Here is a 15,576-nt window from a genome sequence, read left to right as displayed (position 1 = left end):
ACATCTGTCTGAGTTGGCCTGTGCCCTTTCTTCTTGGTCACCTCACCTCCTCTGTGGTTAGGTGAGAGATTCCACACCAAATGTCCTACCCTAGCTGGTCAGTAGGGACTAATGAGGGGTTTGTTCCTCTGTTTAGTGTCTGTCACGCAGGGTCTGAGAAGCAGGTATTAGCTGTGGACTTAGTGGGATTATAAAGAATCCCAGGGCATCAGGAGATGGCAGGTTCAGTCCAGACTGCCTCATGTACTCTTTCTTGGAATAGGATTAAGATTCCCTGTTTCTTCTTGGCTAAATAGGAGTCATTGGAACATTGCAGGGCATAAAGTACCAAGTCAGGCAGGTTACCAAGTCAGTTAGAACATGACTGTCAATGAGTCCATGAGTGTCAGACCAACACAGTAGATGACCATCTGCTGGGGCTGTGGACAGTAACGTAATGGGGAATGGAGTCCAGTGGAATCTACCCTCTCATAGCATTGCCTCATTCAGACCAAATCTTTAAGGGATTAGCCCTCTGCAAAGATCTAAAACGAAATTCAGGCTGTTGTGCTTCAGTACCAGCAGTTTTTGCTCCCTACTCTTCTTGGGGGTTTATTTGAACTTCGAGGGGAGCCCCGCTCTGGGGAGCTGCTGCCCTGCTATTGGCTGCTCTCCTAGGACAGCCCTGAGTGACAGCTGCTGGCGTGGGCCCTGGCAGTTGCTGCTGGGCTCATTGCAGCTCAGACACAGCAGAAGAGCCTAGAACCTGGTCCTGGTTTGCACCTAGAATATGAGGCAAGTGGCAAGAGTGATCGTGTTCCTGACCCTGAGTGAGTTATTTTGGGATGGAGAGGAATGGGATCTGGGCCTGATGATGCTGGAAAGGAATCCGTAACTCTGCCTGTTAGCAGTTGCTCTTTATCCAAGACATAGAGGGATCGCTTCAGGATCCCATTTTTCTCCAGGCAGCTCCTGAGCATTTATGTGAGATGTGTCTCAGGTCAGCAAAGATTTTCTGGGTTTCTAATCCCGATGGTCTGTTCATTGGAGGGAAAAAATAGACCTGATCCTTCTGTGTATGTTTTCATGGGCCTCCCTGGGATAAAAATAAATAGTATTTTTGTATCTAAACATAAATGAGAAGTAAATTGTATATGTAAATACATGACAAGGAAATAGAGTGTAGGGGTGGATTTGACTGTGAGAGGGAACCGTGGGGGTGCTGAGTGGGACCGTCTAACTCACTTTGGTTTCAGGACAGGAGTTAGGATTGTGTTTTACTCCCATAGGTACTTGGAGCCTTGCTAAGACCACCCAGCCCATCTCCATGGACTCATATGAAGGACAAGAAGTGAACATATCCTGTAGACACGACAACATTGCCACAAGTGATTACATCTTCTGGTATCAACAGTTTCCCAACCAGGGACCACGGTTTATTATTCAAGGATATAAGACAAATGTTGCAAATGAAGTGGCCTCGCTGTTTATCCCTGCTGACAGAAAGTCCAGCACTCTGAGCCTGCCCCGGGTTGCCCTGAGTGACACTGCTATGTACTATTGCATTGTGGGTGACACACAGTGAGACAGATGGGCCTGCACCTGTACAGTTTTCCTCTGTGGGGTGGGAGTCACAGCCTAGAAAGAAGTCCAAAAAATGCTTTGTGAGATTTTTAAAAGATATTGGTAAATGTACCTTTTCTTCCAATATTTATAAAATTGATCTTATTTATTTTTTAAATAGGTATTTTATTTACATGATCTAAAATTCAAAAAGTATTAAAGGGCCTACAGCAAAAAAAAAAAAAACAAAAAAAACCCTATCTTAAATAATGCAAATTATGCTTTTCTATATTTATGATCCCTGGAAATCTGGAAACCCAGACTGGGTACCATTAAACCAATTTGATTCTGAAAAAAAAAAAAAAAAAAAAAAAAAAAAAGGCCTACAGCATGACGTTTCTCCTTCTACCATGGTCCCTGAGTACTCAGCTATCAAAGTGAGGCGTCTGTGGTATTTATACTATTGTTGCTAAGTTCACTGGTTCTCCTTAGTTTGTGTGTATAGATAGACACACACTACACATACCTTATATGCACACCACACACAGTCAACATGGGTAATATGCTTCTTAGCTTTTGAAACGTTTAGCCTAAGTCAGGTTATTATTTATTGCTGCACACATTTGAACGCTTCTGTGGCCATTTCCAAGGATCTACAAGCTGGTTTCCATGCACCCCGAGCCTAGCTCTCTCACTCTCTCTGCTGCCTGTCTTTCTCTTTTCTTTTGTCCCACTTCTCTGTTGTGCGTGGTATGTAATGGAAGATGGAGATGATGGTAGAGGAGGGGATGGGAGAGAATTTGTTTCTGATTTGCATTGCAGACAATTTTTCGACATCTAAATCAGAAACATAGAGATTCTGGGTCATTATTAGTTTTTAAAGTTGGGTTTTTTGAGGTCCCAAAGAGACAAGAATAATAGAAAATTTATTGGGAGTCCTGCTTATGTTCCTGTGGCTTCATTAGGATCATGGAGTACGTTTTTGTTTGTTTTTGGTTGGAAGTTGTCTCTGACTTTGATCATAGGGAAAGCAATATTTGATAATATTTTCTATTGAGAATGAGAGGATCAGGCTATGCGGTGGGAGGCAGTTTCCATATAGTCCATCTGAGGGTTTTGTTGAGAGTAGTATTGTGGAAAGAAAACAAACATTTGTAGGGTATTACAGCGTATATACTCATCTCCTTTGGCTGACTTCTCTACACAGGGATGAGGAGCCTGCAGAAAGTGGAGTTGTGGTCACCAAATGTCCAGGATGCAACCAATTCTTCTCCGAAGTGCATCGCTATTTCCAGTACTTCATGTGGTACAGACAACATCCTCAAAAAAGCCTAGTGTTTCTGATTTTCACATTCTCAATGGAGAAAATGAGGAAGGGATATTTATAGCTCATTTGAATAAAGACAATAAATATACCTCTTTGCACAAAACAGACCCAAAGTCTGGAGACTCTGACACCTACATCTTTGTGAGAAGGTCAGAGTGATTCTAAATTCCCTGGACAGCCTCTGCCCAAAGCTGCACTCCTGTCATGAGAGTTGAGAGGGTGGAGCAGAGGGACATCTCTGTCATGTTCCTGCCTAGTTATGAAAATCAATACCCATATCTGAGAGGCTGTGTGGGATTACCTAAAGAAGATAATATGCTATTTTGTAGATAATTGATCTGCAAAAGAATTAAAGGTGGAATATTGGATTGGGAAATTTCAAAATGTTTTCTAACCACTGGGAGTTCATTCCATGCCTGCTCCTGGGATCTTGATTGGATGATGTCTTTGGGGTAGCCCAGAGGAAAAGATCTGTGCTTTGGAGATGGAGAACCAGGGAATGGTCCAGGTTCTTTCAAGGAGGCACTGACTATGAGAAAACAACACAACTAGCTTTTGTTTCAAGATATATTTTTATGGACAGTCATCTGCATGTTAGCCACTTTGGAAGAGAGAGTTTAACGGCCACTGAAGGATGGTAGAATGGGAACTCTAATTCTAGTTGTACTTTATTTTTGCTACATGCTCTGAGCAGCAAAACATACTGGAAAAATAATCAGCTCTAAAGCCAGGCATTCCTGGATTTGAATCTGAGATCTCCTGCTGTAAGAGTTTGAACTTACTCAAATACTTTTGGCATTTGAGCTTTAGTACTTTGTCTATAAAATGGGGATCATAATACTATTTTCCAGATATCTCAAAGAGTTCTTTTTTCCAGATATCTCAAAGAGATCATAATACTTTTTTCCAGATATCTCAAAGAGATCAAATAACTACTATTTGATCTAGCAATCTCACTACTGAGTGTTACCCAAAGAAAAAAAAATCATATCAAAAAGATACCTACACTCATATGTTTATCACAGAAGTATTCACAATAGCAAAGATATGGAATCAACCTAATTGTCCATGAACCGATGACTGGGATAAACGTATTATACAGACACAATGGAATACTATTTAGCCATAAAAAGAATGAAATCCTGTCTTTTGCAGCAACATTGATAGAACTGGAAGCCATTGTCTTAAGTGAAACAACTCAGAAACAGAAAATATTGTATGTTCTCACTTATAGGTAGAAACTAAATAATGTGTACACATGGACACAGAGAGTGGATAATAGACACTGGAGTCAGAAGAGTGAGAGGGTGGGAGGGGGTGAGAGATGAGAAATTGCTTTAGGTACAATGTACATTATTCAGGTGATGGCTACACTAAAACCCTAGACTTTATATTCATGTATAAAAAATGCACTTGTATCCCCTGAATTTATACAAGTTAAAAAAAAAACAAAACTACCCGTTGGTTGATTCCTGAGTTGCGCATGCTTAAGACAAGACTCTAAGAAAGTAAGTAGAAAATAATAGATGGCTGAGAGAAAAGATTTTAGCAGTTACCCTGCACTAGAGAAATGGAATTGGAAATGCAGGTGCTGCCAAATGAAAGAGCTATGGTAAATATCTTAGGCTTTCTAGTGAAAACCCAGAAGGACCATATCCTAGAAATAAGGACAATACTCTGGGACTAAAGGGTATACCCTACAACTAGGGCTAAACCCTAGAACAAAGACATTTAACAATAAATTAATGCTGAGAGTGTTTTATCAGCAGAACCATACTTCAAAAATTATCAAGTATTTTTGTTAGGTGGTTTGTTGACTGAAGGGAAATAATGTCAGATGGAATTTCTGACCCAAGGAAGTAATAAAGAACATTAAAAATAGTAACTATGTGGCTACATTAAAAGAGATTACTTTTCTAAATTTTCAAAATACAGTTGACAAATGCAAAAAATAATAACAATGTATTATACAACCAATAACATATATAAATAAAATCAACAGCAATAACAAAACAAAAAAAAAACCCTGAAGGGGCAATAGGATTAAACTGCTGTAAGACCCTTGCATTATGTACGAAATAGTATAATATTAATTCAAGAGAGAATCTGATAAACTAAGAATGCATATGATGATCTATAGATAAACAATCAAAAAACCAAAGCAAAAAAGTTTAGCTATAGCCAATGGGGGAAATAGAATGAATAAGTATAGAAACCTCTGAAATAAATCAAAAGAAGGAAGAATAAAGCGCATATTAACAAAGACTAGAGGAAAAACATAGAATATGGATTATGATTGTGGATTCAAACCAAATAAAAAAATTACATTAAATATAAATAGCATAAACATTCCAAATAAAAGGGAGATATTGTCAAACTGGATAAAAAGACTCAATTATATGTAATTCACAAAAAATGTACTTTAAAGACAAAGATAAGTTGAAAGTAAGAGGCAACCTATGCCACGCAAATAGCAACCGTATGCCATGCAGTTAGTAACCATAAGAAAGCTATGTGTCTCTATTAATATTGAAGAATATTTCAGGATGAAGGGTGTTATGAGATAAAAGGATTATTTAATAATGAACAGAGGGTCACTTGATCAAGAAGAGATAATATTCTCTAAAGGTTTATGTACTGATAGCAGAGTTATAAAATATGTCAAACAAAATTAACGGAATTAAAGGAGAAACAGGCAAATCTGTAATCAGAGTTGGAGAATGTAACGCTCTTCTCTAAGTAATTACTAGAACAAGTAGACAGAAAGTCAGTAAAGATATACAAGGCTGGAACAACTAGCTAGATATAATTGACATTTATAGAGCACTGTATCCACCAAGTGCACCGTATATATTCTTTCCAAGTACACATAGAACATTCATCAAATAGACCATATTTTTAGATGTCAAACAGTCTCAATAGATTTGAAAAGATTAGAATCACACAGCTTTCTGACCACAATAGAATTAATTTAGAAGTCAATAACAAGGTATACAGTAGAAAATCCCCAAATATTTCCAAATTAAGCAATATACTTCTATGTCACCCATTGATAAAAGAATTTACAAGGAAAGTTAGATGATATTTTGAACTAAAAAATGATAAAATTTAACAGAAAAATTCTAGGCTCAGAAAGCTTCAAAGGTGAGTTGAATAGAACAGTTAATGAAGAATTAATTCTAACCCAACACAAACTAGAAAATCGAAGGAGGGCAGTCTGGTCTCATCTGTAAGTCATCCACATTGAATCATCAGCATCAGTATCACTCTGGAATTTGTTAGAAATGGAGAGTCTTAGGCCAAACTCCAGTCCTGGTGATTCAGGATTTGCATTTTAGCACAGTTCCTGAATTTGTACCTTTTTGCTCAGCAATGTGGTCCTGGAGTGCTGAAGTAAACAGAATGATGAAGCGAGGTGGGGAAAATAGTTTTTTCAAGTTCTAGGTTTTTTTTTTTTTTAACTAGTTAATTGTTTTATTTTGTTGAGACTCTAAACTTACCTTAGATTCATGTTTTTATTTGTTAGTGAGATTGGGCTAGAACAGTGGTTCTCATCGGGGATCAATTTTGTCCTTCAGGGGATATTTTGGAATATCTGGAGATTTTTTTTATTGTTGTACAGAGAGTTGAAACTGGCTTTTAGTGGAGAGAGGTCAGAGATGCTCTACACATCCTGTAATGGACAGGATAGCTTCCAAACAAGAATTATTTTGTACAAATGTTAATAGCACCCATATAGAAAAACCATGGACTAGAGAATCCGAAGGGTCCTAATAGCTCTGAAATGCTGAGATTCAATTTAACTGAAGAGACATTCACTGAATACTGTGTGCCAAGTTACTATGGTCTTACATTGGTGTGCCAGCAGGGAGACACTGTCCCACAGCATGGACATACATTCTGTGGCCCCTCACCATGTGTATGACCATTTGATCTATGCCAACCAGACAATACGTGTTCAGAATTTTGAAAAGAATAGAAGACCTAGGGTCAGCCACTCTGATACTGCAAGGAAATCAGTAATTCACTCTCTAACATAAGAGTAAGCTAAGAACTGTTTATAACTAGCCTCATCATTCAGGCATACTTTGTATTTCATATTATTAGTAACAAATTATACTCATCGTCCTGTATTTATAAATATAATGTGCATCACATAAAGACTGAAAGAAAAAATGATCAAGGGAAAAGAAAAAGTGGATACATTGGGAGCAAAATGAACATTGCTTATGCATGTTGGAATCCATGACAGTATTAGAAAATAAAGCTATTCCGTGCCATTGTGCTTGACAATAAGGCGATATTTTATGAAAAAGTCATAAAGGTAGAAATTTTTCCAGGTCATAATTGTGAGTAGTGTTATAGTAAATATGTGGAACAGAAGCAGACCACCTAAAGACTAGTATTTTCAACTCTGGATGCTATATCTCTGAAGGACAGATGTTGACCTCAAGTGTTAAGAAAAGTTCAAGGAAAATGCAAACAAAAAATATGATAAAGGATCTGGGAATTATATTTTATGATGAATGAGTGAAAGAATAAAAAAATTAAATGAAAAATTTAAATACATTCAATGTATATAAATCTACATACATTTGGTAATATGTACATATCTTTGTATTTCAGGAATGTGATTCTGCATAATCACACTCGAGATATATCGGTTATGCCATGTAGATTAGACTAATTTTCTACATTGCTTGGAGATCTACTAAGTCAAGCACAGGGAAGGGACTTCAACTTGCGAAAGACAGTCAGAGTAAGTATCCCTGGATGGAGAGTAAATTTGCCATTGTCAGTTTCCTACGTATATTATGCTACTCACTGGCATTGGTTTTATGCTTACTTATATTTATTCTTACAGGAATGAATCAGAAAGACTGAAGAAATTAAAATAGATGATGTATGGTTTGGATAGAGAATTTAAAGTACTGAAGGACTTTATCACAGGATGATACCTTAACAATGATTTTTAGCAATAGGCAATAAAATCGAGGGAGAAGTTTTTGGGTCTGAAATCTAAGTTAGTAGTGTCCAAGGTAACAGGATGGGAAATTCTACTACGGATCATTATTCAGTGATCACATTTGAGGACAAGCTTACTCATTCTGACAATAGGAATAAGAATACACTTGGAAAAGATACACACTTGTTTACATTATCTCAATCTGTAGCCTGATGTTTTCTGAGACGTTTCCTTTCATGCCAATACTTTGCAATAAGTAAGCCACATATCCATAATTTCAGATGATCTGTTCTTCCAGAGGAAAAGTTTTCAGAATGCATGTCAGATTTTTCATCACAGTCTATAGACTAAACTCTTCCCTTTCATTAGCTCGATATTATTAACCCATGGAAAACTTTCTGCCTCCTTTTATCTTTTACTGTATAATTTAGTGATTTTATTATTATTATTATTATTATTTTATTTGAGACAGAGTTTCGCTCTTGTTAGCCAGGCTGGAGCGCAATGGCGCGATCTCGGCTCACCGCAACCTCCGCCTCCTGGGTTCAGGCAATTCTCCTGCCTCAGCCTCCTGAGTAGCTGGGATTACAGGCACGCGCCACCACGCCCAGCTAATTTTTTGTATTTTTAGTAGAGACGGGGTTTCACCATGTTGACCAGGATGATCTCGATCTCTTGACCTTGTGATCCACCCACCTCGGCCTCCCAAAGTGCTGGGATTACAGGCGTGAGCCACCGCGCCCGGCAATTTAGTCATTTTAAAGACGAAAACATGTTTTGACCTATGGCACTGTCAATTTCCTGGGAATGACAAGAACAGGAGCAAGGCCAGGCTTGGAGGAGCAGAGCTTCAAATAGCGTGTATCTGATATATTTAGTCAACCTGTCTTACTCCAATTTTTGTGCTTAAATGTTATCTTTACAAACTGTTTTTCTCTGTGAGGGCTGAACCAGGATGGTTAATTTGGCTGATTGATTTTCTGGCCAATTCAAAAAGTAGTACAGGGATAAGAAGGAAAGGTTTTACTCCTCAGTGGCTTTGTAGACTGAATTACGGCATTTTCTTGATTTCAAATACACTGTCGTTAATAAACATGAGAAACCTCTAACTTCTTCAAATATATTTAAAATGATTCAGTAGTGTGCTGAGAAGGTAAGATGGGATTCTGAAACCTAACGTTTGCATTTTGCTCTCTGCTAATCCACATAATTTCTGACTGGAGGTACACTTGGAATTTACTTTATTTGGCCTTCTGCTGTTTTACGTGCCAGAATCTCCCACAGATACAGAATAACTGGTTTAGCATTTGGGGATCTGACCACAAGATGGCAGAGCTTCTCTGCTCATGTAGACCGTATGAAAGGATCATTTTAGTTGACGTCTGTGAGTAGGCTAACGACAGAAGCAGATGCATCTGTGGACAGTTTAAGAAACCACAGTGCTTTGGAGGAAAGGAAGAGATACTCGATAATAGAAGTAGTTTTCCTGGCTTGCAGGTCCCAGTGGGGAGAACAATGAAGACACTTACTGGATCTTTGTTTCTGTTTCTGTGGCTGCAGCTAGACTGTGAGTTGAGAGCTTTTGGGGAACAGAGTATTTAGTAAACATTCATTAGAAGTCTGAGGAGGAGGCTCATCTGGTCTTTTCCAGAATCCCTGAAGTTACTACAGTGAAAAAAATAAAAAAGCAAATTCTAGAGAACGATGACCTGATGATCTTGTCTGACTTTTCCTTTTGCACAGGTATGAGTAGCGGAGAGGACGTGGAACAGAGTCTTTTCCTGAGTGTCCGAGAGGGAGACAGCGTCGTTATAAACTGCACTTACACAGACAGTTCCTCCAGCTACTTATATTGGTATAAGCAAGAACCTGGAGCAAGTCTCCAGCTGCTGGCATATATTCTTTCAAATACGGACACGAAACAAGACCAAAGACTCACTGTTCAATTGGATAAGAAGAATAAACATCTCTCTCTGAGCATTGCAGAAACACAGACTGGGGACTCAGCTATCTACTTCTGTGCAGAGAGTACACATTGCTTCTCAGGCACCTGTATCTTGTACACAAACCTGTGCCTGGGGCCGAAGCCACACTCTGTTTCCTTTGGCACTAACCTTTAAGTCAGGGATTTTGCTGTATTGTATTTTTAATGTATGGACATTATAAAACATCCTAAAAGTTCAGTTTCAAGATGACCTATTAAGTTTCAGAACATTTCGATTAAACTTTTTGGGAATTATTGATTTCTTAGTTGATATCCTGGCCTTAGGGTTGACTTTATGGGCGCCATAAAGTCATCTGAATGATTTCTCCCCTACCAAGGACATCTTGGTGTCAATGTCAGAGAATTTTCTCCTTGATGGAGTCTCTTATCTTTTAATATTAGTATTTATTAACTTTTTCTAATTATAAATATATTAACTGCATGGTATAGGAAAAAATAGGAAATTATAAAATAGAAAATAAAAATGTCTTGTAATCCTATCATACAGATAATTTATAGTTAACATTTAGTATTTCTTCTTCATTAAAAAAAAATTAGAATTGCTTTTCCTGTGGCAGCAGCTGGGGTGAGAGGAGCGTGGCTCTCTCCTCTCTTTGCCATGGTGTGTGGTTGCCCACTGATACCGGTCTACTCCAAAAAGCGGGAGTCATCTGGCAAAAATGCCACTTGTCTGCTGTATTCAAGGATCCTATTTGACCAGATACTGTGAATTTTGTTCACACCAACTTTTGCAAAAACAACAGACAGCGCTGTGGTGTCAATGAATTAGCAGGTCATCTGACTGGTGGTGAGTCTTGGGGTACTGTCAGATCTGTGGCTTGAAATCCCAGAGTTCGAGGTGGTGGGACTCACCTTTCTGGCCAGGGTGCTTTTGGAAACGTGTCGTGGAGGCTGAATGTTGGTACCAACCAAAACCTGGAGCCATTGGTATAGTAGAGTGAACACAACCCCAAAACGATATGCCATCTGTTCTTCCCTGGCTATGGCAGCCTTACCAGCGCTGGTGACGTCTAAGGGTCATTGTATTGAGGAAGTTCCTGAACTTCCTGTGGTAGTTGAAGATAAAGTTGAAGGCTACAAGAAGACTGAGGAAACAGTTCTGTTTCTTAAGAAACTTAAAACCTGGAAAGATACTGAAAAGGTCTATGCCTCTCAGTGAATGAGAGCTAGGGAGGGCGAAATGAGAAATGGCCGCATATCCAGGGCCGGGGCCTCTGCATCATCAATAATGAGGATAGTGGTATCATCAAGGCCTTCAGAAACATCCCTGGAATTACTCTGCTTAATGTAAGCAAACCAAACATTTTGAAACTTGCTCCTGATGGGCATGTGGGACGTTTCTGCATTTGGACTGAAAGTGCTTTCAGGAAGTTAGATGAGTTGTATGGCACTTGGTGTAAAGCTGCTTCCCTCAAGAGTAACTCACTATATCTTCCCATGCACAAGATGATCAATACAGACTTAGCAAAGTCTTAAAAAGCCCAGAGATTCAGAGATCCCTTTGAGCACCACAAAAATTCATTGCAGAGTCCTAAAGAAGAATCCACTGAAATATCTGAGAATCATGTTGAAGCTAAACCCATATTATGCAAAGACCACGCCAGAACACCATTCTTTCTAGGCCGGGAGTCACAGGCTCCAGGTGGATAAGGCAGCAGTGGCAGCAGCAGCACTAGAAGCCAAATCAGATGAGAAGGGGGCTGCAGGCAAGAAGCTTGTGGTAGGTAAGAAAAAAAAAGAAGGGGCCGGGCACAGTGGCTCATGCCTGTAATCCTAGCACTTTGGGAGGCCGAGGTGGGTGGATCAAGAGGTTAGGAGATCCAGACCACTCTGGCCTACATGGTGAAACTGCGTCTCTACTAAAAATACAAAAATTAGCTGGGCGTGGTGGCATGTGCCTGTAATCCCAGCTACTCGGGAGGCTGAGGCAGGAGAATCACTTGAACCTGGGAGGCAGAGGTTGCAGTGAGCAGAGATCATGTACTACTGCACTCCAGCCTGGGTGACACAGTGAGACTCTGTCTCAAAAAAAAGGAAAAAAAAAAAAAAAAAAAAAAAGGAAAAGAAGGCTGTTGTTGGTGTTAAGAAGCAGAAGAATCCTCTGGTGGGAAAAAAGGCAGCAGCTACCAAGTAACCAGCAGCTGAAAAGTAGCCAGCAGAGCATTTTATTTCTCCTATAAATATTTCTCCTATTTCATCCCAAATATTGTAGTGAAAGACAATATTTTTCTGAACTCAGGTATTACCCTTTAAATGGTTTCTTACATGTAGAAAGTTTTAAGTTTTCTAGAAATTTATTTTTTCTTCTGTTCTAGAAATAATTTTTTTTTCAACCACTCATACTCTTTCCTCCTGTTCTTTCTTCCTTCTTGAAGTGCTGAATCTTTTCATTTGTCCCATATTTTTTCTATTTTTCACAGCACTTTAAAGGGAAAGTTATATGTTTCTAACATTGTATGTTAAGGTCTCTTTCAGCACTGATGATATTGGGATTTATTAAATATTCCCGGAGCAGATAAGGAGGTCAGGGTTGATTTGGAATTTTTTGCCAAGCCAGAAACCAGGATGTCTTTTGCTAGTAAGAATGGTACATCGTCCAGATTGAGACCCCAGTTGGAGCACTAGCTGGAGAGTTCCATAGTGATACCCACTTCTGTGCCTGAATTGCTTTTATATTACCATCTCTTTGTATAATTGTACCATTCTAACAGGGAGAGCAGTTTGGTGACCTAAGATCAGTGGTTTGGTTTCTTAAAAATGACAATGATGCTATTTGTTATTCTTCTAATGGCATGCAAACAAACCATATTTTGTTTCTAAGATTAAAAATTTTGTTTAAAAACAGTTGTTTACTTTCTGAAATGCCTTATAGAGACAGCTGGTGTTTATTTTTTCACTTCGTACTCATTATTGTCAATATCATCATAATCATCATCAAAATGGAAGCCCATTCTTCCTCAAATAATTCAAGATCAGAATTACCCTTTAGTATTTTACTTTTTGACCTCTTTCTACTCCCTAGGACCCCTGCCACTGCTTTATAAGTGTAAGTCTAATGGCTCATTTGTCCTTTGAGCTGTCTCAGGTGGGCTTTTATCATGTAGGCAGTAACACATGGGTTGATTGGACTATCCTTCAAGCCTATCTTGTTTATAATATCTTGAAAAAGTTGCTCAGTTTTTAGAGCTATGACTTGTGCTGCTCCTTGCATCCAGCACTTGTGTATATTTCACCATTTTTAATGTTTTGTCAATGGGCATTTAAGGAAAGGCGCTAGGTAAAATGCACTGAATACACAGCTCCATCAATATGTTTGAAATAACAGGTGTGAAGCACCTAGCCTGATTCCTGGCATGTTCTCATCATTATTTAATACTGAATGGGTGCTGACATATTAGTAGTGTTCATCCTCACTATGATGTAGCTAGATAAAAACAAACAGAATGTAGCTCCCTCTTATTTCTGGTTATGTGTTCCACTTTTTCTGGTATCATGACATACACTCAATTGAACATGTCCAAAACTAAAATATGTCTTTTTAAATTTTAATTAATTAATTAATTAAATTATTTATTTTGAGATGGAGTTTTACTCTGTTGCCCAGGCTGCAGTGCAGTGGCGTGATCTTGGCTCACTGCAACCTCCACCTTCTGGGTTCAAGTGATTCTCCTGCCTCAGCCTCCTGAGTAGCTGGCATTACAGGTGCCTGCCACCATGCCTGGCTAATTTTATATTTTTGTTAGAGACTGGGTTTTGCCATATTGGCCAGGCTGGTCTCAAACTCCTGACCTCAAGTGATCTATCTGCCTCTGCTTCACAAAGTGTTGGGATTACAGGTGTGAGCCACTGCACCTGGCCAATATCTGTCTTTTTAAAAAATAAGTTTTTATTTCTCATTTAGCTATTTCTTTTAGTCAGACTGAAATGTTGAGTACATTTCCAAAAACAGTACATGACACCTTTGGCCTCATATATATTATTTTCATGTTTTCTTGTAACTTTTCAAAGTATCAAAAGGTTACCTTCAAAGGCTTTTTCTGGACATCTTATTTAAATGACAATCATCTTTTCTCTCCTCTAGGATGCAAACCTCATGAAACCAGTGAGTTTTATTTTCACTGTTGTATCTCCAATGCTGAACAGTGCCTGCTACATCCCAGACACTGAATAATGCTGAATGAATGAATGATGATGACTATTTTTTTGACAAAGAGGAACAATGAAAGGGACAGCTGTCACAATGGATGGCAACTTATTTGTTCCTGCTCTAAGAATATTACTGGGCTAGTATAGAATAGCCAATAACAATACCAATAATAATGACAGCGAGTAAAAAGAGTGAAAAAAATAAGAAATAGACTTAAATAAAGAATAATTTTGAATAGGGCAAAAAAGAATTTCTAAATCAATGGAGAAGAATAGTATTATTTCTTAAATTGTGTTGTATCAATTGTATTAATTAATCAGAGATTCTCAGACTTTCTGCAGATGCATTCCTACAGAGCAAGAAGAATGAACAGGACCCCTTTCCTTTCCTCCCTGAAATCTGGATGATGGGTGCACGGTGGTCCCAGGTGGTTGCGGTCTGCTGGAAATACAAACAGTCCTGTGTTTGTTCTAAAAACACTTGATTGATAATTTTTATTTTACTACAAAACATATTAATTATAGTGCAACATAATCTTTTTTTATTTTTTTGACAGAGTCTCACTGTGATGCCCAGGCTGGAGTGCAATGGCATGATCTTGGCTCATGGCAACCTCTGCCTCCCTGGTTCAAGCGATTCTCCTGCCTCAGCCTCCCGAATAGCTGGGATTACAGGCATACACCATCATGCCCGCCTAATTTTTGTATTTTTAGTACGGATGGGGTTTTGCCATGTTGGCCAGGCTGGTCTTGAACTCCTGACCTTGGGTAATCTGCCTGCCTTGGCCTCCCAAAATGCTGGGATGACAGGCATGAGCCACTGCACTTGGCCAACATAATCTTTTAAATAATTTACCAGTTCATCAAATTATCTAATTTTTCAGTAACAATGGTGTTCCCAGATGGTACATCATATTTATCTTATGTTTTGTCTTGAGGGCAGGTCCTCTAATTTGAGGAGCACAAAGTTAAATATTTGAAAACAAGTTTTGCAAAATCACTGGGAATCAATAAATATTGCTTGAAAGAACAAATGAAATATCTCACATGATGGAGTAAATTTCAAAGAAATTAATGAAATCACAAAGTTAATATAAAATATAACTGTATATTAAACAAATAACTGAAAGACTTTCTAAACTTTAGAGTAATGGAAGAAATTAAGAGAAAGGCTAGAAGGTTTGTTTGCATAAATATTAAAATCTAATTTATTCTGTGAAAAGAATGACCAAAATTACATTCAAACTGCAACTTGTTGTAAATTTGCTGCTAATTTGACAACAGATTAATATTTTTTCTAAATAATTTTATGTGCATAAAAAGTAAAACAGGGCAGGGTGCAGTGGCTCATACCTTTAGTCTCAGCACTTTGGGAGGCCTAGGTGGGCGGGTCTATTTAGCTCAGGAATTTGAGACCAGCTTGGGCAACATAGTAAGGCTCCATCTAAAAAAAAAAAGACTCCATCTCTATAAAAAATACAAAAATTAGCCAGGTGTGGTGGCTGCACCTGTAGTCTTAGTTACTCATGAGGCTGAGGTGAGAGGATGCCTTGAGTCTAGGAGGTGGAGGTTGCAGTGAGCCAAGATGGG

At 38.5% G+C, this 15,576-nt stretch overlaps 1 pseudogene and 1 gene segment (V, D, J or C); both read left to right on the top strand.

Moving 5' to 3' along the window:
• Nucleotides 1-329: 329 nt before the first annotated feature.
• Nucleotides 330-9,978, top strand: LOC135274234 (T cell receptor alpha variable 4-like). The segment is given in 4 exon segments: nucleotides 330-809; nucleotides 1,269-1,392; nucleotides 3,480-3,484; nucleotides 9,636-9,978. Coding segments are annotated over 4 exon segments (489 nt in total).
• A 460-nt stretch (nucleotides 9,979-10,438) lies between these two features.
• On the top strand, nucleotides 10,439-11,992 carry LOC105726764 (large ribosomal subunit protein uL4-like; annotated as a pseudogene).
• The last annotated feature ends 3,584 nt before the right edge of the window (nucleotides 11,993-15,576 follow it).

The sequence above is a fragment of the Aotus nancymaae genome, unplaced genomic scaffold, assembly GCF_030222135.1.
Source record: "Aotus nancymaae isolate 86718 unplaced genomic scaffold, 86718_ANA_hifiasm-v0.15.2.pri h1tg000011l, whole genome shotgun sequence".
NCBI lineage: Eukaryota > Metazoa > Chordata > Mammalia > Primates > Aotidae > Aotus > Aotus nancymaae.
This window is presented reverse-complemented; position numbering and strand designations above follow the sequence as displayed.